The sequence below is a fragment of the Erithacus rubecula genome (assembly GCF_903797595.1).
Source record: "Erithacus rubecula genome assembly, chromosome: 14".
Lineage (NCBI taxonomy): Eukaryota > Metazoa > Chordata > Aves > Passeriformes > Muscicapidae > Erithacus > Erithacus rubecula.
This window is the reverse complement of record NC_136666.1, coordinates 10,786,324-10,812,906: the sequence shown is the minus strand read 5'-3', so window position 1 is coordinate 10,812,906 and position 26,583 is coordinate 10,786,324. Positions and strand designations below refer to the sequence as shown.

The following is a 26,583-nucleotide window of genomic DNA, read 5'->3' as shown; positions in this document are numbered from 1 at the left end:
TTGTGACTGAAAATATTAATTTTGCTCGTGGAATTCTGGCTCAGGTAAAAGCTGACTACAGCAGACATCACTTATCTCCTTGGAGGTTATGAAGAATGCCCAAGGTTCATTGTTTCCTCTGCCATAATTCAGTGTCTCTTTAAGAGTCCTTTAAAATCAAAGACCAAGAAAGACTATTCTGAAGAAAAATGTCAGTTTTGCCAAGTTTTGGGTTTATTTTGCACTGCAGTAGGCTGGATGATATGAATGAATTACCATGGGCATAAGCAAAACAGTACACATGCTACTAAATTCAGAACTTGATATTTTTCTTGGTTATTGTGATGGTGCCAAAATATTTTTTTGGGTCAAGTTGTTCAACACTGTCTAGTGAGTTCCATATAATCATCCTGTGTGTGAATGAGATGTGGAAATAAAGCCATCCTTTCTTTGTGGTAAAATATCAGTGAAGGGAGGCACATTATCTTCCAAAGACTCATTTGGAAGCTTTCAGAACTAGTGTTGAGAAAATATCGACACATGACAGACATATATTTAAGAGGGAGCTTAAGGCTGTGAGCAGGATGTAAATTTTACTGTTCAGTGAAGCAAATTAAAGAACTGGAAGGAATGCAAGAGCCAAAGATTTGAGTATAAAAAAGAGGCATAAGGGAAAATAAAAGTGCTTGGTTATCATAGTCCTTATTTTAAAGCAAAGAAATTTAGGCATTGATAGCAAATGATTTCTCATGAAAGACTAGGTTTTTTTTATTATCTTTTTTTTATGTTTTTACATGAAATTAATGTCTTTGATCAGAAAGTTAAACAGCAGTGAAAGAGAGCTTACTGTTTTGCAAATATGAAATGAGCAGTTATTTCAAAAGTTTATTTTTTTCCACTAACACTTAATTGCCTTTGAAAGACAAAGTAAGTTAAAGTTCTGTCAGCAAGCCAGATTCTAACATTCTGGTAAAATGATTAAAGGTTTGACTAATGATATTCAAACAAAAAGTGTAATAGGTTGTAAAATGTACCATCCCACTGGGAAATGATATATCATGGGCCTGAAATTTCTAGTATTAAATGCATGGAACTCCCATTAACTCTACTGCACTTTGTGCACATGGAAAAATTGTAGGATTGGGCCCTCATATCTCCTTTCTGCACCATTGTTGGCAAGAATTGGTAGGAAATCGTTCTGGTTCTGATACCAACATGCAAGAAAATATGCTGGTTCAATGGAGGGGGGGTGTGAAGTTGAAGGCATGGACTTGTCCCAACCTGGTTTTACTTGATTCCCAAACTGTAAGATACTTGCAAGTTCTGCCTTTCTTAATTTTTTGCTAAAGAGCTCCTTATGAAATCTTTCACTGGTGATGGTTTTCTAACTGTTTGAATTGCCTTTTGCCATGCAGCAATGTGCTTTATTTCCTATGGCACTTGTCTAATATACCATTGGTCACTTCTTCTCACATGATGTATGTCATCATCCCAAGCATGCTTAACCAAAAACCTGATTTCACTTTGGTCATTTATCTAAACAGAGGCCTTTGGCACAGCTCCCTCTTCTGTGCCATCAGCCAGCTCAACTTTGTGACAACTTCCTGCCTCATGTGTTTTTTTTCCTCTTTGAGATCAATATCCATGGAACTAGCAAGGTTGCCTGATACTTCATTTTATATGAAGGGCTATTTGCCAAAATTAGACAGTTGTGTCAGAAACTTCTCATGCCAGGTGCTATGTGTTTTGGAGAAAATTCAGGCAAAACAGCTCAGCACCTTCCAAGGACACAGAGGAGAAAAACATGTTGTTTCCCACTGTCAAAACATTCTTGAAACCTTTTCTTTAATATGTCTTAACATCCCCCCATTGTTGGACTTGATCACAGATCAGGGATTTGAAATTTGGCAGGCAATGATCTTCTGGTCATGGATAAGTCTTTTGCAATGTCTGTGAACATCAACACATATTTTACTACAACCTTTACAAAAAAACCCCAACCTTTTCCTTCAGTTTCTGTGGAATCTTCTTGGATGTTAACAGCTGAAATTTCTGAGAACTTATCCTTTTAAGTGCTCTCTATCTTGTTACAAGCCCTGACTGCAAACAGATTGCATGTGTGCAGCCTCCTTAAAATGCATTAAGGTGTTGCTCTTCCAGAAATAAGAATTTTTTTCTTGAGGCTGCTCTTGGTTTCTGCTTTACTGCAGCATGGAGCAGGTGCCATTGGATGAGCTCTGTGATGCCTCCTACCTCACATTTAGGCATTCAGAAGAGATTTTGTGGAGAACTTCTAATCTCCTGAACTGCAGACTTATGGCAGGGAGTGATGAGATCACATGAGGAGAGGGAAAGATGAGCTGAACAGAAAAATTTACTGTTTGTTCATGCAGTGAAGGAAAGGCAGATGTGAGAAGGTGGGTGGAGAATGTAGGACTGGCTGTACAGACACACTGAGTCCAGGAAAAGAGGAAAAGAAGACTGAGATTAGATAAGGAATCTGGGTGGGAGATGGAGTAAAAAACACTTGGAGAGGAAGGGGAAAAATTAACTATATGTAGAGCCAGAAAAGGGAATTGGGACTAGTTTGGCAGGAAGACTGTGTGTGGGGAGGGATAGAATGCCAGTGCATTAGTGTTTCAGTATGGATAAGGAGCATGTTGTTTGTAGCAAATTTTATCATGGCCCTAGTGTATTGTTCATAAGTTCACATCATAGAGTGGTCTTGGAGAGCATAAATTCAAATTTTTTGGATGAAGCTAAACCAGAAGATGTGTCCCAGAAAAGCAGCTGATGTTCTCCAGCAGCTACAGGATATCCAGTCCATGGGATCAGACTAGAATTAGTCCCAACAAGGCACCTGCAATTTTATAGTGTGGATGCTGGCACTTCAGCACCAGCTGTTTCAGTCTAGACATCCCTTTACTTAGGCTGGTTTACTTGGGGCTGTTATAGATGGTATGAAGCCTCCTTCTATACTTTCATGGTCCTTTTTGTCCTGAAGAAATTTCTGTGTAAGAACATTGGCTATTTCATTATTTTGCACTGCATTTCCTTAAGGACCATTTTTTTGAGGGGCTGTTTATTGCATGTTTTTAGGTTTTCTCCAGTTGATGTATTTGGCTTTGCTTTCATTAGGCAGGTCAGCACAGAGCCCAGCAGCAGTGCCTTGTGAATTTATGCCTGATGCCAGGGTAGATGAGGGATAAGATTGCAAATGTTTTGAGATTTTTAGATCCTGTGTCCTGGATTATTGTTTGTACTTGGAGAGCACAAAGATCTTCGATCAGAACCAGGGAATCAGCAAATAAGTTCTGAGCAAATACAGAGAAAGAAACACTTTTTATAGACCTGAAATAAACCCTCTGGCCTGCTATAAGAGGAGAGGGGGAAAAATCCCAACTGGCCCATATGTAAAACAGTAAATGGGTCCACCATGGCCCACATGGAAAAATAAATAAAACCTGCTGAATTGGATTGAGTTTAGGAATGTGGCTCCTTTATTTTGATCCTGGGGATTAGCTCCCAGTCTTACCATAGCAGGGAGTCTGATCTTGCTCTCATTGAGATCCAAAATCTAAATCCACATTAACACCATGGAAACAGGATCAAACCTTGCCATCTAAAGTAAAAGCAATGCAGGAGCTTAATCAGCAAGTGCTGTGTGTAGTGTGCACACATTTGCTGAGAGAGTCTGGGTGAGAGTGGAGGGAGATGACTCACTGCTGCTGGGAATCCCTGTCCTAAAGCACTGTTTGAACAGAGAGACTGTATCTCACCTATTTCCCAGTTTTTTAAGGCTCAGGTGAGCCTTAATGTGGGCTCACATGTTAGAGTCTAGTGTTTCTGCATGTTCCAGATGATTTTGGGCTAATTTGTTTTCAGCTTTAGACAAAGGTCAGCAATTAACTTCCAAAGAAATACTGTAAAGAGAAAAAAAAAAGGTAATTGAAAATTCTCAGTATGGATTTCAGGTCAGTAATTTCCCCTTATGTTTTAATAAGAGTTCACTGCTTTTAGCAGTGTAGACCCTACTGATTTAATGGGAAATGTACAGCATAACCATTTTAAATGGGTTTACAGAGCTTTATGTTTCTGTAAGAATATTAATTACATTCAGCTGAGAACTGGAGACCTTTGGAATATATAGCTTTGGAGCCAGACCTGGACAACCATAACTATTGTTTCAAAGCTGTTCCTAGGAGGAGGAGGAGGAAGAGGAGTCCCTAATGGTCAGTTCTGTCCCATTTCTTCCAAACCCTCATCTCTGTTCAGAAGTCCAAAAATCTCACATTTATTTTTTCCTATAGTTTACTTCATCTCAAGGAAAAACTGCCCTAGGTCATAATTATCTCAGTCAGGTTACAAAAATCTGCTGTCAGACTTCTTGACAGGTCTGTGGGCTGCAGAGTTTGACTGCTGCTGTGGTGCTGAGCTTAGTCATCTCTAATGCAAATAAAACACTTTGTGGTAATATTGTCTCTGCTGCAGAGAAACACCAAATTTACCACCCCCGTGAGACCTTTGGGCCATATCAGAGAGCACTTTGGTGAGGTGGAATGTCTGTAGTACTGCTGAAGGAATGTGAGGCATCCTGGAAGGGATCTGCAGGGGCTGCCTGGGGAGGTGCAGGAAGCACAGCAGGGCCCTGGTGGTTCTGCAGAGGAGCAGCCCTGCACATCTGTGCACATCTGCAGCCTGGGCTGTGTCCCTGAGCCCTTGGTTCCATTCAGAGCAGCAGCTCCTCCTGAGCTGGTCACAATCTGACTTTTATCTGAGCTTTTGTGCTGTGGCTGGCTGTTGGTTGTTATCAGGATGGGATTCAGCTCCCCACCAAGCAAGGACAGATGGGCCCCTCAAACCTGTTTTCTCTCAAATACTGTCGAGCACATGTGAATTCAGTAGTTATTTCCTTACTTTAAAGATATACACACCCACTACCTCCTGGCTATCTTTAGCAATTCCTCTGATGAAAAACCAAGATGCAAAAAAAAGATATTAAGTGGTTCAGTAGTTAATGTTTTTTCCAGGACTCCTTAGTTGTGTTATTGTTTTACTGTAGTATTTTTTGCTCTGGTGGAATACACAAGAATGAAATTAATAAAGCTCATATTTTATTACATCCAAAATAAATTGTTATATTTAAATGTCCTTCCTAGAAATTGACGATATAAAAACTGTAACATAAGAAGGTGTTTATTTCAGAAAAAATAATTGCACTATTTGCTTGAAGTATTCTGAACATTTGGCAGGAAATCATACTTATGCTAAGGAGATGTAAACCAGAAGCTGATAATTTAGCATCTACTATAAAGGGGTCTGGTTTAAAGTGGAAAGAAACATTTTTCAACTATTTTTTAGTTAAAACTAAACTCAACTATTTTTCCTCTAAATATTTTATGGGTTATTCTGGGCCCAGTGTGTCACTTGGGCCATGATGGAAATGGGTGACAGCTCCTTGGGTGCTTCTCTCTTCATTTTGTGGAAATTCCTGTGGATACCCTTTTCTCAGGGCACTGCTTTTGTTGGTGTGAGGGTCTCTAGTCTGTTGTTTTGAATGGTAACTCAGTTTGCTGGGGCAAATCACAGATTTCCTACATTTGAAATGAGAAGTAATAACTTTCTGCCTTTGTAAAATGCCCTGAAGTAAGTGTGTTGCACATTTATATATGAAGAGGCCTTTCAGGCAGCCAAAAGCTGTTTTGTATTGACATGTCCTGTTGGGGGCTGGTTTGGTTTATAGTTCACTTTAAATTGAGCCTCTTACTGGAAGAAATGATCTTATATGGTAAGTTAGATGCAGACACCATTATAACATGTACCTTATAGCTATTATATATTTGCTCTTAACTGGTCTGTAATTGGTTAAGGGTTAGTGTTAAGTAGATGATTTATTTCCTGTAAGTCCTGCCACTTATTAAAGTTGTGACCTGCAGCAGGAAATGAGGTGTGGGCAAAATGAGACTGAACAGCTGCAGATTTTTGTAAGGGGGAAGGACTACTTAGCAGATTCCTTATATCAATTCAGTGATTAGAAAATAAAACTAGGACAACATAGTGTAAATATGTCCCTAATACACTACTGACATTTCAGTTGTTATTGTTAATAACAAATTATTTTCCAAGAGAAAGCAAGATTTACAAGTCCATTTGTAGGTCTTAGTAGTTGCATAACATAGCAAACAGACTCAGTACACTGTATGTAATAAAATAACATAGTATTTCTAATAGAAAAATTGTGAAAGCTGTGAAATATTTTCTTTGACACATTTGACGGTTCTCAGTCTAATTATGTGATGTACAAACTCCCTGATGAAAGATAACTTCTAAAACAGTTGTTTAATTTTCCTAGGGGAAGAAACTGTGATTGCTGTACCACATGGGAGTCGCAGTGTGAGAATTACCCTGAAAGGACCAGCACACCTTGGTATGACTGAGCTGTTTTATCTATTTATACATAGGCAGAAGATAAAAACAGAACCTTGTATCTGAACTCATCCAAACTTTGGAAAATATGGGTAAGATCATGACCTCGATACCTTGATTCCTCCTCCCATTATTAATATCCAGCCTGGAGACAGTCCTAGAGAACACTGAAAGGTTTACTTGGTAAAAGGAAATAGAATACATAGTGGTGGTTTCTATTACTTCCATTTAAACCAGTATTAGGCATCTCAAATACAGTACACTTCTAAACAACATGCAAAAAAAATACTTGCAGAGGATTTTGTGTGGAATCAACAACTTGCCTAGCTCAGCACCAGATTTCTGTTGAAGCCTGAACAAGTGATCAAGGTACAAATGAAGTAGGGTGAACAACTACAGAAGTCCTGTTTCCTTGTAATTCTTTTAGTCATTACATACCACCAATGAGAAACAGTTTGCTATTCTGTAATACAGTTGTTTTCCAATATTTTCTTATATGGCAGTATTTATGGCAATTTCTTTATCCATAGGCCTAGTTTGCTTAGAAAATTAATGGCTTCAATTGTAAGTGGTGCTGCCTCACCAAGCAATGAAATAAACTATTCATTTAGCTTTGAACCATTTTCTATTTGTAGAAGTGATAGATGTAGCCTGGATCATAGAAACAAAAAGAACTTCAGCTCTGAGATATGTAAATAGAAGTAAAAAATGCACTTTATTTTTGCTCATCAGTTTTGCTTTCAGAAATATATTGTTACATCCTTTCAAAGAAAAAACTGAAATAAAACTCCCTCATCAGAACAGCTCCAGAGTGACAATAACTTCTAGATATACTGCTTATATGAAAAAAGTACAAGGCTGAACTTATATTGAAATAAATAATATTCCTTTAAAACTGTTGCAGGGGATGTGTGAAGGAGTGATCCTGACCATTCAGGTCAGGACTCTTGGACTTTCTTAAGTAGTTCTGCAGAAGGAAGTTGTTGTTTCAGCTTTGTATGAGGAAAAAGTACTAGAGTGAGTGGCTCTTGGGGGATTTCTGGAAAGCTCCTGAGGAATGCAGCAGCAGCTCAGTAACTGAGTACAGAGTGCTCCTGGCTCCCTACCCAGGGTGGCTCTGTGGAGAAGCTGTGGCTTGGCATCACCTTTGTTAGTTCTTCTAGCTGGATGAGAATTGTGAAATGTGCCTTTAACCACTTCCACCAGCACATCTGCTTGCAAATCTGCGAGGATTTAGATATTTTTTACCTAAAATTAAAATTGCAGAGGTGAAAAACAACTGAGAGCTGCTGTGGGGAGAGAGGTGACACTCACTTCTGGCTTGATAGCCAGGGCTCCAAGAGCTGATGCTCCAGAGGTGCTTCTCCACCTTCCCACATCCCATGTATTTGTGGGTGTTTGTCATTACAGAAGATACCAAATGATCCTTTGTCTGCAACTTCATCAACTTCAGTGTGGGTGTGCTGGTATAATAAAGCCAGAATTCTAAAAATATTTACCTATTATTGCGGGTTCAATTTGTCAGAGATGTTTTTCCTGTCTTGCAAGGAGTTGAGTTTAACAGGTGAAGCAGGGACTCCTTACTGTTAAAATTTTATACTGCCTCCTGTTACCAGTATATATTTGTCCTTCAAGTAGAGTCAGCAGCAACAGCAAAAACTTAAAGAGCACTATGGAGTGTCTGGCACTTTTCCCTTTATCTTGTGCTCAGTGGTGCTTCATCCTGGGTTTATGATCTGGTCTTGTTCCAGGAAAGCACAGCTGCTGGACTAATCAAAAATGGAAATGTGGTTGGAGATGTAGCACATAACAGATTTGAAAGAAATGCTCTGAGCATTGTTTTGCAACCAGCAGTTAGTGTTTGAGAAAGGACTGCGTTTCTTTGTAGCTGGTTAGAAAAAGTAGTTTGTGTGTGCTCTGGGCACTTTAAGACGGGCAACAGATTCATCAGAGAGCCAAGGTGTTACTTTGGGTTACTGTTCTTCTGCCTACTTGGGTTTGGTGAAAGATTTGGTGGAAATAACCAAGTCATTAGCACAAAAATGGGTCTGAATAAAATGTTTCATTGTGTTGGTTTTGTTTTTGATTTGGAATGTATTATGGCTTTTCTAGTAGTTGTTTTAAGAGCATTAGAATCAAAAGAAAGACTGAAAGTTCCCTGAAATTAATCCTTCAGCAGAAGAAACAGGAAAACCAGAAGCTAATATTTTTACAAGTGGCTAATGCTAGATAACTGAGTTCGTGAACTTGGGGAGGTTAAACGTTACTGAAAGGATCCAAACTGTTTTTCTTTTTGTCAGTTTTTTCTCTTTTCACGGTGATTTGCATCAGGTGACAGCATTTAGCTGTGGCTTTGTGCCCTGCTCTGCCTTTGGCAGATGCTCAGAGGAGCACAGTGCTGCTTGTTGCTTGCATTTTGAGAAGAAAGTTTTGTATTGTGCTACCTACAAATGAGTCACAGAAAAGAAGCAGCTTTTGGGCAGCTCCATACTTGCTCTTTATGGCACTGGGAGCAGGAGCAGTTTCCCTGGGAACTCTTCCATCTGCAGTGGGTTTCCTGTGCCACACTGCCCTGCTCCTTCCTGCCACCAAGAGAATGGGGAGCTTCAGCCATGGGGCTTCTGTGCACAGCTGGGCAAGGCATTTGCCATTTTTGTTTAGGGGAAAAGTAACTAAACACGGGTAGTTATAGGTCTTTGGCACTGGTGATTGTCCTGTTAGGCACAGAAACAGGTGAGCACTCTAGAGAATTCCCTGTCTGTGTGACTCCTCACATCTGGAGTCTCAAGGAATTGATTAAGGATGGGGAGGCTTACTCCTGAAGTCAATCTTCCCAGGTTTTTAGTATAACAAGACTCTGCAGAACAAATAATATTTGGTGAATTATTTTCTTAACCTTGTCATGAAACCAGTTGATCAAACCTTTATTCTCAGTCACTTCTCTGGAATCAGTAAATGAACAGTTTTTAAGGGAGGAATTTCTCCCCAATAAGCATCATTATGTTATGTTGTGTTATGTATGTGTTAAATGCACCAAATGCTTGGTGTTGCTCTGTTTTAGAAACCTGTGATGACAAGCACTAGATACTACTGAGCAGGAATGTATTGCATCAGAGGTTATCCACTGTGCTGTGGAATAGCTCCTCATGTCCCTGTGTGACACAGGAAAAATCTGAGCAGCTGTTCTGAGCTTCAGTGGTGTGACCTCAAGATACAGGCCATGGCTCATAGCTGGACCTTGCAAATAAACACATGATCTGCATCCACATCTAGTGTAACTCAAATGTATGTCAGCTCTCAGGGAGCTGCTGGCTTGTTAGTTGCTGAACAATATTCCTGGTTTCTGCTTTGAAAAACACAAAAAATATTTTTATTAAGAAAATTAATAAATAGACTGTTCAGAAATGCAGCTGAGGTCACCAAATAAACATTTTCATCATCTTTTTTCACCAGCTGGATGCCTTGCCTTGTAATCTTAAATACTAGTTTCAAAGGAGTCTTATACTCCTGAGGATTTAGTGAATTCATTTAGAGCTGGAAGGACTTTAGATTTAATTTTACACTTATTTTTAAAAATGAGACAACAACAGGCACCATGCATTATTACTTTCTTTAAAGCAGAGTTTGTGATCAAGCAGTAGGTGTGTGATTTAAGCAGTAAGTTTGGGACCAAGGCTTGCAGAAGCTTAATCCAAGAATTCTGAACTCCATATATTTTAAATTATTTTGTAATGCAATCAGAAAAGGGCACTTCCATAAAAGTGACAAACAGAAATGTGTAGTAATCATCTAAATGTTTGGTTTATTTCTGGGATTAATTTATATCTATTTGTTCCTAATGGAAATGTGTTGGACAGTGGGGCACATTGATTCCCAGAGACTTATGTTTTCTCTTTGACAAAGTACATTTTATTCACCACTAGATTCATGCCCTGTGATTAACATAAAGTAATTTCCTAGAAACAAATCCTTCCTGAAACTTCCTCCCAGCCATGTATGTGATCTTTGTTATACCTGTGAGCACAGTGGAACCTAATGCTTAGAAGCTTGGGATAATGGTGGTATGTTTTCAAGAAATTTAATTCATTCTATAATTTCTTTATTCTCCTTGTTGGGGTGCTCCAGAATGCATGTTTGTTAAAAAAAAATATGTGGGAAGAAAACAGTTAATGATGGATTGCAGCATTCAGAGTATGTTTTCAGTGCAGGTAAAACCAGATGCTTTTAACCTAAATGCTCTACCCTGGCTAAGGTAACTTTGTTTAAAGTACCAAAAAAGGCAAGGTAGCGGGAGAAAGGGGGTATTTATAGCTCATCAAAAGATTCCTTTTAGCTTGCCCTGAGCTCATCTGAGATTCATGCTTTTCTCATGCAGTGCTCTGGTAGATTGTAACCAGACCAGAGCATCTTGCTGTGCCTCTCTGCTGTATTGCACAGAGCCCAAAATTCTGCCTTCGTTATGAATATCTTCCTTTAGCTTTGTCCACTTACAGTTCAGTCAGTTTGCTGGAAGTGATTTAATCTTAAAATGCTTCATCTGTCTTCTGGAGGCTGTGGGCTGTTAGTTTAATCTGTTTCCAAGGAATAGAGAACAATTCAGAAAGGGTTTTCATCACCACCTGTTCTGGGAAGGGGCCATCCCCCCCAGCTGCAGCTGCCCAACCCCTGGCCCTGCTTTTTCCTCACATGGGGAATACTCAAAGCTGAGTTAATGATTTTGGTGCAGTGATGCAGGTATTGAGGTGAGAGTCAGGTGGGCTTGGCACTGTTCAGGTTTCTCTGGAGACTGATTGCTCAGATTGCTTGGCTTTTGAGGTGAATGGAAGTATGAGGTATTTTTCTCTCTATTGATTCTATCAGTTTTGAATTTCTTTCAGCTTTTCCTGCTCAAGCTATTACTTGTATCAAGTGTTACAGAGCACTTGGTGAAGGAAAAACTGTCTCAGAAGTGCTTCTGGTATGAAAGAAAAGTGTGCTCAGACAGTATTCTTGTGTTGACTTGTCTTGCAATTAACTATCAGCCTTTAATCTGAAGCAGTTAATTTTCTCACAGATTCTCTATGTGTGTGTTTAACTGCACATATGCAGCTGGTACTTGCAAGGCAAAGTTGTAAACATTGCTTTCTGATTTTCTTGAAAACAAAAACTCGTTTAAGTTTACTAATTGTATTTTTCTTTTTTAGTTATAGAGTCAAAAACACTACAAGGAGAAAAGGGAGAGCACAGCTTCAATGCTCCTGGAACATTTGTCATTGAAAATACAACTGTTGAATTTCAGAAGAGTACAGACAGGGAAATCATAAAGATCCAGGGGCCTCTTGGAGCAGATTTCATTATCAAGGTGGGGTGTGTGAATGTACAAACCTACAAATTTATTGCAAGTACATGCAACACAGTGGTGGCTGTCCACCAGCTTGTAGCAATACAACAAAATCTTTTAGCTAGCAAGAAATCCTAATTACAGTCCAGAGATCTTTTATGCTGAGAAAATCCAAACAAATTAAAATGTTACACGATTAATGTCTTTCCTGTGGAGTACCACAGGATCTTTAATGGTAAAAATGGCCAGGATTTTTGTTTTAAATACTGCTGGAAAAATAACAGCTGACCCTGTGCAGTGGATTGAGCTAATCCAATTGCAGACTGCCACCTACTGAACCTGAGCACTGCTTCCAGCAGCACCCTATGATCTCCCTCAGACATTGCTAATCCAGCCACTGGCCATTTCTAATTCTTTTAAATTCCTTTTCTGTCCAGAACACATACCAGTGGCTTCCATCACACATCAAGCTATTTGTAAGTGGAAACATCTCAATATTTGACTGCCAAAGAAAGACACTCACAGTTGTCCATTGGAAGTGACAGATGTTTCAGTATTATCAAACTGCCGGGCTTTACCTGTCACATTGTAGAAAGAGAGTTTCAGTAGTTTTCCTTTTGCATCTCCAGTATCATGTGCAGCTAGACTTACCTGGCTATGAATCAGTGTGCTTGGATCACTTATAGACTTCTTTCTGCAGCAAATTTAAAAATTTTTGCTAACAAAGCGATAAACCAAAAAAATACAGTAAATGGCTTTGGTATTTGAGGATAGATAATCAAATGGTCCCATTAATACCTTTAATATTTTGAAAAACAAAGCAACATTCAAATATTTTACTATTTGGAACTTAAATTTAATGGCTAGTCTAGACTTTCTAAACATTTTGTGTCTGTTATCATCTCACTCTGCACTGCTATTATATATGAACTCTGTTTTGAAATGGCATGAGCAGTTGAGCACAGAGTGTTGTAATGGAAATTTCTTCAGACCAGGTACTCTGGATCAAAAGAGAGTGTGGTCCAGTTCTTCTTCTATCAACCCATCAGTCATCAGTGGAGACAAACAGAGTTCTTCCCCTGCACAGTGACGTGTGGAGGAGGTAAGTAATGTCAATTCTTCAGGAGTGGTAACAGCTCAAGATTTAAAAGAGCTGATTTACAACACTTGTTCTGCATTTTTAGTGATTAGATGTTTGTGTTTCTCTGCACACTGGTAATTTCTCAGCAAAATAAATGACAGAGTAGCAGCTAAGCAGGTTGGTTAAGTTGGTATCTGTGGTATCAGCACAGAGATTTTTACATGTTGTTACTGGTAGTCATGTTTTTCCATAACAGATGTTCATTTGAGTAAGTACATTGACTAAGAAGCAAAAATACAATATTCAAAATGGAAAATTTAAACTCATAATTGATATTTGGGGAAAGTAAGCAAAGAAACACGATGAGATTTTAAAATAAGAATAATTAAGAGATGAGAAATTATTTCTGGCCTCAGTAGTATACATGAGGGAGAGTTCTAGAATATTTAGTTGAGAAATTTAGCTTTACAGAAATCAGAGTAAGTAAATAGAATTTAAAGAACATCTGCTATCAGTACCTTTGGCTGTCTGATCTTAGACATTCAGTCCTGATGGTGGCCACAGCTGCAGATGTGGTACTGCAGCATCTAGTGCTGCTTTAAGCACTGCAGCTAATCAAGTGTAGCTTCACTCTGCTGCAGCTCATCCAGCCCAGCCCACTGCTTGTCCTGTCTGGTTCTGCAAAATAAGTGTGAGCTCATGGTAGGAGGAGTGCTTGACACTGCAGATAGCAGTTTCCCTTCAGCTAGCATTTCCCAGGTCACCTGGAAAACAGACCAGGATGCTGGTGATACCGACAGAGGGATTTTCTGGAGAGTGCAAATATGGTTCAAATAGTTACTTGGGACATGAATAAAGAGAGTGAGAGATGTTTAAAGTACAAGCAGAGTCTGGGGATCTTTTGAAGGACCATCCGTTCTGGCACTTGCACCTCCCTGTAATCTGAAATGCAGACAATCCATGTGGATGATATGCAGTCCCACAGGAAACTACTGTATCTTATGAGATCCTTGGCCTCATGAAGTGTGATCCTTGCTGGAGCTGTGAGTGGCAATGGATATCCTCTGATGATTCCATCACACTGCGTTTATAATTTTTTCCCTTAACTTGTCTGACAAGGGGAGAAGTATAAAGCATCACATTTGCTTTTGAGGACTGCATGTAAACACTGGATAGCTCAAGGGACATATTTACCTTCAAAGGTATTGGCTCAATTCCAGCCTTATTCAGACTTCTGTTATGGTTTGAAAATTATAGCTACATGTCAATCTCTTTGAAACCATCCAGGGTGTTCAAAGCCCTGCTTTGTGGCTGCTTGCCTTTAATATAAAACTGGTACCTTTATCAGAGGGGCTTGGCTGTCCTCAGGGAGGACAGGAACTGAAAAGCAAGAAAACTGAGCTGCTCAGTCATGACAGTAGTAGTGTTAAGAACATAAGAAATGTTACTGAGTGTGCAGGGAAGTTGTATTCCAGCTGCCTGGCTTTAACCTGTTATCTTAAAGTGGATTTAGTATCCAGATTGTCTGTTTGGCATCTGGTACTGGCAGTAAAAGAAAAAGTTCCTCACAACAGAGATTTGGAATTACTGCATTGCCATTCCTCACTGGGATGCTGCTTCTGTCTTTGATTCTGTAATCTCCATGTGTTGGAAGGGGCATTTCTCAGAGAACACAGTCAGGCTTGAATGAGCAAGAGCGCTCAAAAATGATTTCTCTTGTTTGTGAGTAACATTTCTTCTTGGTCCTTTCAGTACTTACAAGAACTGAAACATAGATGCTGTGAGCACTGGAACTGCTTAGTTCTTTATGGTTATCACTCTCATGGATGATGACACTTAGGACCAGCCAAGAGACACACAGCTGAAGCCATGATACATGATACTTAGCATTTGCAGTAGACACTGGCACTTGTGCTGTTAGTTTGGTGACTTGGTTTGATTTTAATTCTTGTGGTCGAAAACTTTTTTTCTTTGTGCATACCAGAACATCTTCCTCCTCTCTTCAGTTTAAGTCCAAGTAAGCTTTTTTGAATGGTCTTTTTTTCTTAGCCAAAAAATAAGCTAGTGGTTTGTAAAACTCAGATCCCTTCTTCAACCAGTCTCCACACGTATTTTTTTTTCACTGAGTAGTTAGTTCAAGTCTTCTTTTGTTGGCTCTTCAGCTTGGAATGTTCTTGAACCTATTTCTTGGTTTTCTACAGTTCCTTAGCAATGTTTTTGGATCTCATCTTCAATTCCTCTGGCTTTCTGTCTCAAGTATTTATTTCTTTTAGCATGAATGATTGTGTAATATAGCTCTCCAACATACTGGTAACTCCTCCTTGGAGGAGGGCAGTTATAAGTTGTGGAGCATGTACTAGAACCATATGGCTTCATAGTTTTGCCTTGTAAAAGGTAAGCTGGTGCAGTACAAATATTCCTGCAGCACAAGCAAAATGTGTACTTTTACTCTTAAAATGTTAGTAGAATGAAGAGCTGGAAGCTCATCTAGTATTAACACAGGTTAATATATTTGCTATGCTGAATTGCCTTAAATAAAGGTCTGGTGGTGCATTTCCTGCTCAGTGTTTCCTTGTTTAAAAGGAAAAACCAAAAAAAGTAAGACAGAAAATTAATTTCATGGGAGATAAGGCTGTTTTATTTTATTTTATTTCCATTACAAAATTTAACTTTGCTTCTGCTCTAGGTTATCAGCTGAATTCAGCTGAATGTGTGGACATTCGTCTGAAGCGTGTTGTTCCTGACCACTACTGTCATTATCATCCAGAAAACAAGAAACCAAAGCCCAAGCTGAAAGAGTGCAACATGGATCCCTGCCCTTCCAGGTCTGTATGGCAAATAAATTTGTGTGTGACACAGACTAAGGAAGAAGAAATTGTATTTATTTAATTTCAATTCTTTTTATCTTTAAGGCTATTTAATCTTGGTTGGTTATTGCATTTGTTAAAGGCTGATACTTCTGCCAGTAGATGTGTGGCACTTAGAAAAGAAGATTTTGCTTATACAGAGATATTGTAAATATCAGTTTGTTCAAGGTGTAATTCTGCTTTTCTACTGCTGAGTAGTACAGCACTAGTATGAGGATCTTGTGAGGCTGTGTGAGGAGGACAGAGGGTTTGCTTACTTTTGGATTTATTGATGCTGCCACTCAGAACATCTCAACAGCCAGACAGAAGTTCTCGTCGTGCAAGTTTTGCACATGGTTTAACTTGGCTTATTTATTTGCCTGTCATAAAAGTTTGATTCTTTATTGGTACTGTAGTGTTGACAACTTAATAATTAAAGCTTGGATCTATTTGTTTGGGTTTTTTAAAACTAGGCATTAAAAAAAAAATCATTCAAAGTAAATATCCTTGTGGTACAAATGCCACAGGATATTAGTGCCAAATTGTAAAGGCTATAGTACACATAAATTGTATTGAATTGCACTACAGTATTTCAAACTAACTTTTGGATTGTCTGGTGAGGTTTCCTGGCTGTGCTAAAGAATCTTAAAATAACATCACAGTATCAAGTCCCAGAACCTCACATTAATATGCCAGCTGGCTGAGCTAGAGTTATGTGCAAGAAAAGGAAACACTCTCAATGGATTTCATTTCCTATAGCTAAACTGTCCATTTCCTTTCATTCCTGTTGGACATAATTGTTGATAGTGACCTCTAACAGTTATAGATGTGCAGACTTTCAAGAGTTTTTCCTGGAGAGTTGATCACTGCATGAAGCAGAAAGACCTCAGTGAGGCTTGATGGCAATGGGTGCCAAATGTTCCAAAGCTGGAATGGGAAAATTAGGGGAAAGAAAGGGTGTAATTATATTTTACCTTGCAAATTTAGTTTATACAGCCAGGAAAAGGAAAGTACTACTGGATATAATACCATATTTCCTAGCTTTGGAAGGCTTCATGCCTGCTCTGTGCTATGCAGTTCAAATAAACAGCTCTAGAAGGCTCCTAAGCAGAATTCAGGACCTACCTAGGATAAATCCTGTGATGCATTTATTTCACTGACACTCATGTCCCTCAGCAGTCTTTGTTACACATGGAAGTATGTGAATATTTTTTTGTTAATGAAGTAAGACAGACATAAAAGGTCACTGATAATAAATTTCTCTGCTGGAGGCTTGCTCATTTAATATTTTATGGTGGAATGAAAGAGAGAAGTTGTATAGTGAATAGTTCCTTATCCATGCAGTAAAGGTAAGATTATACAAGTCATAAGGTTTGCCATAAGGCTCATGTGTAATGAAGTAATGTTCCTGCATTTCACATTGGGAATTGCTTACCTCAAGCATGATCACATAAAAGTATGTACTTGATGTACAGTCTTGGGTATGAGAAATAATGATGCAATATTTATTTTTTTTACAGTGATGGATTTAAAGAAATCATGCCCTATGATCACTTCCAGCCACTTCCTAGGTATGTATAATCAGGATAGCATATGTGTCAGCTTTAGCACATTTCCCCTGCAAATACACTATTTTAGTACTAAGATAATGGAATATATTTTGATTTTTTTTTTCTATACAGGAGGGTAAGTTTACAACAGTCCTGTAAACATCTCTAAAGCTTGTGATTTATTTTAGTGTGCTCTGGATGATTAACTTAACAGCCAGAGGTTAATATCCTCTTCTTGAAAATACCAATGTGAAGTCTTTAAAATAAACAGTTGTCCCCCTCAGCCTTCTCTGGCTGTAGTGCTGAGAAGAGCATCATCTTAAAACTGCATGTATGAATTCTTGTCTTGAAAGGTTTTTCTTTTGACAGTGCATGAGATTTTACAGAACATATCTCACTGTGTACAGGATTCTGGAAATTCTTCTTCTCTTGAGAGGTCTGATCCTTCTCCTCTTTAGATCTGCAGTCTATTTATTGACATCAAAGATGACATGTCACTTTCAAGATACCAAATGTTGGAATATCTGTTTCCTTAAATTAGGTCATCAGAGAACAGTTTATTGCTTTTTTCTTTTTTTATTTTTAACACCTGGATCAATTACAAGGATTTAAAACTTCTCAGGAATGCTTAGATGTTTTATGAAGAATTCTAGGATTAAACAGTATTGAGTCCCATTTGCTTTTAATGTAAAGAATTATAGTTGATGAGTTAGTTGCATATTTATCTGAGTGGAACCTCTGTTTTATTATGTCATATAATGAATAATGTGTATTTTTCTAAAGAAGTGAAGATATGAAGTAATGAGAATGAAATCATAGACTTGCACAGCTTAGTGGAGCTACTGATTACAGCTGATATAAATGTCATAGTTTATTTCTGTAGCAATTTGTCCTTGTGGATCTGCTGTCCTGTACTTTGGCTTTCATGCATAAATGGGGATTTTTTCCTCTACAGTTTTATCCTAGGGAGTTCTCTAATTATATTCCGTGTCTCTCCCTTTCCATTTCTTCTGCCAATGCCTTTGTACTTGGGATCTCTCCTGGAACTCAGCTTAATGTATTTACAGGAGTATTTCATCTTCTGAACAACTTGGGCTTGGAGACCACTTGGAAGAGAAATTTAATCCCCCTTTCTGTGCTTTACTGTGCTCAGCACGTTTGCATGACACTGTGGTGAGATAGATTATGTCTGTGATAAAGCTGTGGGCAGGTTCTCTTATTTCAAACACTAAGAGCTACAGACAGAGGCCCAGCTCATTTCAGCACCTCGGTGTGCTCTGTCAGAAAGTATCATGGTCTTCCTGGGTGATGCTTCAGAGTAGGGACTGTAAAATAGGCAGCCAAGCAGGGCTCAGAGCTGGGGCCAGCAGGAAGGAGAGAGGAAATGGGCTCTGTTGCACTGAGAGGGCTTGTAAGGAAAAGCCACAAAGGTATAGAAACACCTTTCCTTGCAGGAATTGCTGAAAGAACATCAGCTGAAAGTTTTTTGCCTGCATCAGATGACGACTCTGGTCCAGTGTGGATGCAAGTGTTGCTTCAGTGCAGCAGGATTTGTCTGTGCTGCTGCCTGGCAAGGAGCTGGAATGCAATACCCTGTGCTGGCTCTGCTTTCTTTTCTTTCCTTACCTGTTCCTTGCGTGCTCACCCAGGACTGCTCTTGCAAAGCAGGCAGAAAACCAAAGCAGTGGATATGTGCTGGGGCAAGGCTGCACAGACTCCTTCACCTCGAGCAGCAGCCCTGCATCACACCTCCTACATCACCTGAGGGCCATGTGCAGGCTGCCCTGCTCTCTGTGCTCTTGGCCACTGCTTCCCATCCACACGAGGAAGTTGTGGGAAAGTCGTGGTGCACACCACAAGATCTTGAAAGAGTTCTCCTGTGGCTCGAGTTGTAAATGCCCCACTGAAATATTTTTACAGATGGAGAATTCTTTTGAAATAAATAGAAAAATTTCCCAGGATGAAAATTTTCTTTTAAAGCTTTTGGAATGCCTCCATTTATTTCAGACTTGTTGGACTGTTGAGGATCCCTTGACAGCTGTGGGTTCTGGAAAGTATCTCCTTGACTGCTTGCCCAAGACCCCCCTTTTCCCCAGTAGCCATGGACCTCACTCCATCTTGAAAATGCTTGTGGGAGTACAGGATCTGGAGTGTGTTTGAGACTGATGAGATAAAGAAAAACAACTATAAAACTTCATGCTATAAACACTTGCAAGCCTTATATTACATACAGCACACTGAGCCTTACATATATAAATCCATGAGCTGCTAATTCATTAAATAGTTAATTGCTCTTTAGTTCCTGACCTTTTAAAAGAAAATTAGTTAACACAAGCCGTTCATATAAGTCAAAGAGGAGTATAAGTCTTGATCTTCAGCTGTGTTTTGTTATTGTGATATAATATCAGTATTTCAGCTTTATTCAGAATGCTTTTGAGTATAAACTCTGTGGTTAACATCCCATGGCTTGTTCTGTGTTTCATACTCATTTTTCTGTTGAGCTTAAGCATGATTAATATGTTTTTGTAGGCAGCTTAATGAATTCCTTAAAATAGGAAGTGTCCTTGATTTACCTGATGCATCATAAAAAGTAGATTGCTTAAATTTACCTTTGATTTGTTGGCCTTTGCTTCATTGAGTCTGATATTATGACTTCCTTTATGATAGCCAAGTTGATTACCCTTGATTAAATGATTTTGGTGGGATATTGTAGTGCTTGCTGAGGCCATTGTTCAGAACAGATATAATTATTTCATGATCCTTTCTGAGCCTCTGCAGTAATAGAGATAAGGTTTAACTAGCAAGACATTGATGAACCTTAGGATGTACTGCAGGACTCAGTCATTTCCAGGGGCTTGGCTTTGATTCAGGAAGGTGATGGAAAGAAAGCAAGAGTGATATTATGTGGGGATCATTGGAATTTACAGACAAATGCTTTGATAGAAGCTTGTTATCTCTGAATGTGACAGGAGCAGGACATTATTGAAGTTAGGGTTTTTTTAATGTGTATTCATGCTCAGAGGTAAATGAAACTGAGTTTGTAGCCTAAAAACCTCCATGCCATTCTCACTTCAGATGGTGCAGTGTTATCCATCTTTATTGTAGTTAGGTCTATGACTCTGAATAGATGTCCATTTTGAAGATATTTCTTCCCAGCAGATTGTTCATTATCTCTCTGTTGGAGGCTACTACCCCAGAGCTCTGCTGATTCACAGGCTTTTCTCAATCCTAAATTATCCTTATTCTTAGCATTGCCCTGCTGCAGGAGCAATCAGCTGAGTTAGCCAAAGCAGCTGAGATGGATGAGCAGCTGCCTTTTGCTTGAAGCAAACTGGAAAGTGTGAATACAAGGTTGTTCAATGGCATTTTAATGAGGGTGGAAAACTCTTGCAGTCATGACCAGCCAAATGGTACCTGCCACAATTTAATTTCATCACAGTCCTTATGGATGGAGGCAGTTTGGTATGAAATGGCTGGGTTGACACAAAGTATTAGAAATCCCATAAAAATTCCTGCAGGAACTGATTTTTAAGAGTAGTCTGAATCATGTGAGCAGTGATGAGCCTGTAAGTAATGACATCCTCAGTCAGGGCAGGCAGGTTTGTCTTTGTCTTTCAGACTTCCTAGGATCTTAAATACAGGGGCTTCTTGGTCTCTGAGAATAGTAGTAAATGTCTATGTGATCATCTAAATTAATTGTCAAAAATACTTAATTTAGATGATTCAGTCTATTTGAAAGTAAATTCATTCCAGTAATCAAATTCATTATATTCACAGTTTCTAACTTATGTATGATAATAAGAGTTTCAGTTATGTTCTGAGATATACTTACATTTGAGGTTCTACTTCTGGTTTTGCACATTAATTTAAGCCTTGAACAATGCACGGTAGGTCTGTCAGTCAATGTATTTGTATGTGGTAAGAATCCAGCAGCCCAACTACCAGTGAGCTTTAATTGACACTAAAGTAGATTTTTGTTTAGTGGTATAAGGTTAGTGGAATAAGAACCTTATGAGGTTTTTTTTTTTTCCAGGTGGGAACATAACCCGTGGACTGCATGTTCAGTTTCCTGTGGAGGTGGTATTCAGAGGAGAAGTTTTGTGTGTGTTGAGGAGACCATTCATGGAGAGATACTGCAAGTGGAGGAATGGAAATGCATGTATGCCCCAAAGCCCAAAGTCATTCAGACCTGCAATCTGTTTGATTGTCCAAAATGGGTGGCAATGGAATGGTCTCAAGTAAGTTGAGAATTAATTTGGATCTTCTGTCTTGTTTTATAAAGAAAGCCTCTGGTCCTGTGTTACCATGTATTTATTAGAAAAGTATAGCCCTGGAAGATAATGCATAGTATTGGGAAAAGTTTGCTCTAAGCTGGTTTGCCTGATAATCAAAACGTTAATGTGTCTGTCTGTGTGGAGAAAAATGCACCTAGAATTCCTTGTGTCTGTTGAATTCCTGCTTTGCACAGAGAAGTTAGAGATAGAGGTCAGGCCACTTTGCAGTCAGGTCATTTATGTCTCAGTTCTTGAAAAATGTAGTATTTCACTGGCTGTAATAGTTAAAAGCACGTCTGTCTCAGGGGCTGGCAAGTCTGCAAGGGTGATTTTCCAGCATTCTTACCTTTCATTATAGTAACAATAGCATAAGCCAACTTCTGGCTGTAGTTATCTGATACAGTCAGACAGATCAGCACTCCTGTAATTCCTTAGCTCACCCAGATGACATCAGTGACACACGAGTGCAGAAAATGCAGCTCCTTGGACTGAAATCACCCCTGTGAGCACGCATCCCCAGTGCTCATCCACTTTGACTGCTGCCAATCAGATAAACCTCCCAGAACCCCGAGAAATCCCTCTCACTCCCCAAACTTAGCCTTATTTTTCCAGCATCCCCCTTTCCCCGCTGCGTGTGTGTGGGAGCTGTGTGGGGTGCGGGTCAGAGCAGGGGCCAGGCTGTGCTGTCCCCGCAGTGCACCGTCACCTGCGGCCGGGGGCTGCGCTACCGCGTCGTGCTGTGCATCGACCACCGCGGCCAGCACGTCGGCGGCTGCAACCCGCAGCTCAAGCTGCACATCAAGGAGGAGTGCGTCGTGCCCGTGCCCTGCTACAAGCCAAAAGGTACCTGCGGGTTCGTCTGGGCGCTGGTGTTGTTTTGCGTTTTTGTTCGGGGAATTTAAAGCCCCTGGTAGCCGCTTTCAGAAATGCCAGGTGGAATTTATGGGGTTTTTTTTCAGTTTTGGCAGCAACAAGGGCTTTAATTATCGGCGCTAGGAAAAGTGCCCTGCTGATATTTTTGCTGATAATGTGGCTAGACTGTCGTGAGGTGAACGTGCCAACTAAATCTGTACAGTCTGGTCAAATTGGGAAAACCAGAATTAATGAGCTTAACACAGGGAGGAGTTGTTCAATAATACCTGAAATGGGAATGAACGTCCATATGTATCACCTGGGATCTTCTTGTTTACTTTTATTAAATGTGTCAACATTCTCAGTGTGACTCAGCAGCTCATTAAGTTATACTCGACCTACTTTCCTTTTCCTTCTTGATTTCTGCATGTTTAAAATAAAGAATGGAGCTCAAACAGCATGATGGGGTTTTCTAGTAAATTTTATTATCTTGTGTATCTGCAAGAGCATTAGATCAATAAGCAATGTAAACTATGAAGTTCTGAGGTGGCTGATGCTAACATCTACATATTGCTTTGATTTTGGAGAAATTACTGAATGTTTTGAGTTTTTTTCCTCTACCAGAAAAAAGTCCTGTGGAAGCAAAATTGCCATGGTTTAAACAGGCCCATGAAATGGAAGAGACCATTACAGTCTCAGAAGAGCCAACGTAAGTACTCTGCCTTTTGCAGTGAAGAAACATTTCTAGTGTGTTCTGCAGATCTCTGGAATGATTGTTGCTGTGCACTTTGCTTTGACAGTTGGCCCTCCATGGGAGATGAGTCCTGTGGTGAGCTGTTCCTAATTATACATCTTAATAACTTTGCTTCTGGAGCTCCTGTTCTGGATGACACAGAGCTACACTATTACAGTGCCCCTATATCATTCAGGAGTTCAGAGAGACCTTGATTTCGCCTAATTAAGCCTTAATTAATGCATGTAGAGATTCTTCAGCAGAAATAAATTAAATAACTTTAGTTTTATCCTGGTCATAGCTGTTACCTCAAGAATGTAGTGGTGGTATTAAAACTTAAGAGGTACTTTGTAGGGCTGCCAGGATTTCCTTGGGGGGTGAGACCAATGCATAAAGTGAGAAAAACCTGCTGATCTCTGTGCTTAGCTGCATCTGTGGGGGTAAGTTGTGCTATTTGACGTGTGTATATGTGTGAAATAACATCTGGATTTTGTGAGTCCTCTTAAAAACTGATGAGGTTAAGCCTTGCAAGTCCTGGGGATGAAAGCATAACTTAAATCCAGCTACACTTGCTCCTCACCCTTGAATGTTAGGACCCTTGTATGCATCCACACAATTCCTTATACCCCCTGTGTACACTTCATGCACACACATATTTATATGAACAATATATATAATATATGGACATTAAAGTATTTACATTTCTAACAAGTATTAACTTTGTATATGGCACAATAAGTATTTGATTGTGCTTTGCTGAATTCTGTGCTTTTTTGCAGTAATGTCAGTTTGAAATAATTTAGATGAGCTTAATGAAGTTACTTTGGATTTATATTGCTCTGATAGAGGAGTGTATCTTATGCTTATTTTTCTTCTTCCATCAAGCTATTCCTGATTTTTGGCACACATGCAGCAACAGGTGTGACCAAGAGTAATAAAATCTTTACACCTGCAATGACTCACAGAAGAAACCCCTTGCCAAACAGGTGTTTATATAGTTATGGTGACTGTACTTTAAACTTTTTGCTGCTCTAGTCTCTCGAGTCAAGTGTCAACCTACTGTGAGTGGTTATTTCACTCTCCAAATCGGTGGCCCTGAATTCAGGCAGGGTAGTAGCAAAGATATAAAAATAAAGTGTGATTGTCAAAGGGGAATGATGCAATCAAATGTGCCTTTTAAGTGTCAGGATAGCAGAATGAAGGTATATGAGGTCACTTCTAGAGAGGATTCAGCATGAAGCCATAAAGAAAATTATCTCTAGCATTACTAAATCCTGCTGTGGCAACTATGAGCTAATGCAGTTTCTGGGTTTTTAGGATCCTTCAGCATCAGCCTGACAGAACAATCAGGGAGGACTGGCAGGGACAGAGCATTGCTGGTTCAGAGGATATGTAGAATGTAACAGAGCTGAGCCAGAAACTTTGTCAAGGGCTGCCTTGTGCCTTGTCCTGACAGTGGCAGCAGTTATTCATCCTTCCTAGCTGTGACCCATATATTCCACTGGAGCCTTTTCCTTCTCCACTTACTCTGGAGACTTAGACACTTTTCATCTTTCATTCATGAGCCTCATCCTGTCCTTAGGCTTTCCTTCACTATTTCCAGAGGCATCTTCCCCTGAGTCTGAAAGGTTTCTGCAGCCACCTTTTGCTGACTCTTCCTGCCACCCCTCTGTGCTGAGGCTCTGTGGGTCTGTGCCTGCCCAGCTCTCCTGGGACCCAGCTCTAACACTGGAGCCAGATTCCACATTAGTTTCATTTTACTGTCTTCTCCTGCCAACTGCTTGCTCTTTAGTCTTCTAAGGAAGCTGGCAGGTAAGGAGAAATGAGAAATAACTGATGCCTGACTTCATTCCTTTTTGCAGATTATCTGTTGGTCGTGCTGGAAATAATGGTTTGCAACCAGAGAATTTCTCCATCAGTACTTTAAAACTCTTTCCCAAACTGCTCTGGTCCTTTCCAGCTAGAGTCAGATTTTTTGGGTCAGGGATTAAGATTTAAAGAGAAACTATGGCAATAAATCATTCCTTCTCCCAAAATAAATCATAACAAGATTTCCCTCTGTTTCAGGTCTGTTTAACTTTGTTTTCTGTAATTTAGACATGGCACAGTGATAACTCATACCCTACCTCTGCCTAGCAGGAGACTTATTATTTGCTTGGTAAAATGCCATCACTTTTAATTCTAGTTATTCTGTTGTCATCCAAACTTAAACCACAATATGAAGTCTCAAATTCTAGTCCATCCTTTTATGACAACTTTCTCTCTATGCTTTTGTGTGATATTTTAGTTGATAATGAATAAGAGAATAAATGCAGCTGTGTTTTAGAACCCACAAGTGATGGATATGCCAAAAGTAGCTTGTGGAAGATAAATACTTCTGCCTCTGTGGTCTACCACGGCTGGTGTCCTGAATTTACATAGAGGGGGAATGTTCAAAAGCTTCTTTTTTTTCTTATTAGCAAAATAAAAAATGACTGTCCTTAAAGAGAGGCCAAGAAAAATGTAGGTCTGACCTTTTTAGTTTTTAGTTGTGGAATGTGATGACAGTTGATACCAATCATTATTTTAAATGTTCTTCCCTCGAGCCTTCTTAGTTACAGTGGGATTCACAGAGAAGCTCCAGCAAGTTTTTGCATCCTTTTTATTACTTGTAAGTTAAAGAAATAGACACCTCAGCTGCCTTTCTCTGTCATTGCTTAGGGAAAAACTGAAATGCTTTCAAAAACTGATATATTTTTTCAGCAATATGAGCTAAAAAGTGATGTAAAATGCAGTGTTTCTTATAAATGTTCCTTCTTATTGCATTGGAGTCATTTTCACAGACATGTCCCCACTTTGCCTTTGGTGATAGAGAATTACCCATTTCTCACAGCTCCTCTGAAGATGGGCTGGTGATTTTGTCCAGCACTTTACTCTAGAGGCTGATAAAAGCAGCAGTGTGGCTGTTCAGAGCAGGCAAGGGTGGTGCTGCAGGGAGGGGTAGGGTGCCAGCACCATGGAAGTTCTGCTCAGAAACAGCCAGCATTTTAGATTCTTCTTTAAACTTTTATCCAGGACCCTTGGTCCATTAGGACTGGACTGGAAATATGGCTAAAGAAGCCTTTTATATTTTGTTATTTAGGCATTTCCTTTCTTAAATGAAAGCAACAACTATGAGGTCATGAGGGAAAATAAAAAATTAAGAGACACCATGTTTTCCAAGTCTTTAGTAAGCTGCAGAGGGCTGCACTGAGTTTTCAGTTCAGATTTGATTTGGTTGAGTTGAACTGCTCTGTCCCAGTTTTATCATCATTATTTTAGGTCACTGCTTCATTTCCCAGGTCATCCTACACTTGGCTTTTGCAGCATGTGCCAGGTGAATGCACATTTTCATTAGAGCTAGACTGATAACACTGCAGAATGGACATGCCCTCTGCTACATCTGTAGTGTCTTCATTATTGATACCTGCTCAGATGAATAGGAGCAATTTAGTTCAATGTAGCATTGGGAAGAATGATTGGGTAAAAAAGCTGATTATGAAA

At 39.5% G+C, this 26,583-nt stretch overlaps 1 protein-coding gene across 1 annotated transcript in view; it reads left to right on the top strand.

Moving 5' to 3' along the window:
- Positions 1–26,583, top strand: part of ADAMTSL3 (ADAMTS like 3) — a 161,394-nt gene that overhangs the window by 97,863 nt on the left and 36,948 nt on the right. Inside the window, exons 8-15 of the mRNA XM_079317719.1 lie at positions 6,332–6,406; positions 11,589–11,746; positions 12,716–12,827; positions 15,493–15,631; positions 17,173–17,223; positions 21,236–21,440; positions 22,172–22,319; positions 22,953–23,037. Of these exons, the coding sequence (XP_079173845.1) occupies positions 6,332–6,406; positions 11,589–11,746; positions 12,716–12,827; positions 15,493–15,631; positions 17,173–17,223; positions 21,236–21,440; positions 22,172–22,319; positions 22,953–23,037 (973 nt within the window). The remainder of the gene's footprint in view (positions 1–6,331; positions 6,407–11,588; positions 11,747–12,715; positions 12,828–15,492; positions 15,632–17,172; positions 17,224–21,235; positions 21,441–22,171; positions 22,320–22,952; positions 23,038–26,583) is intronic.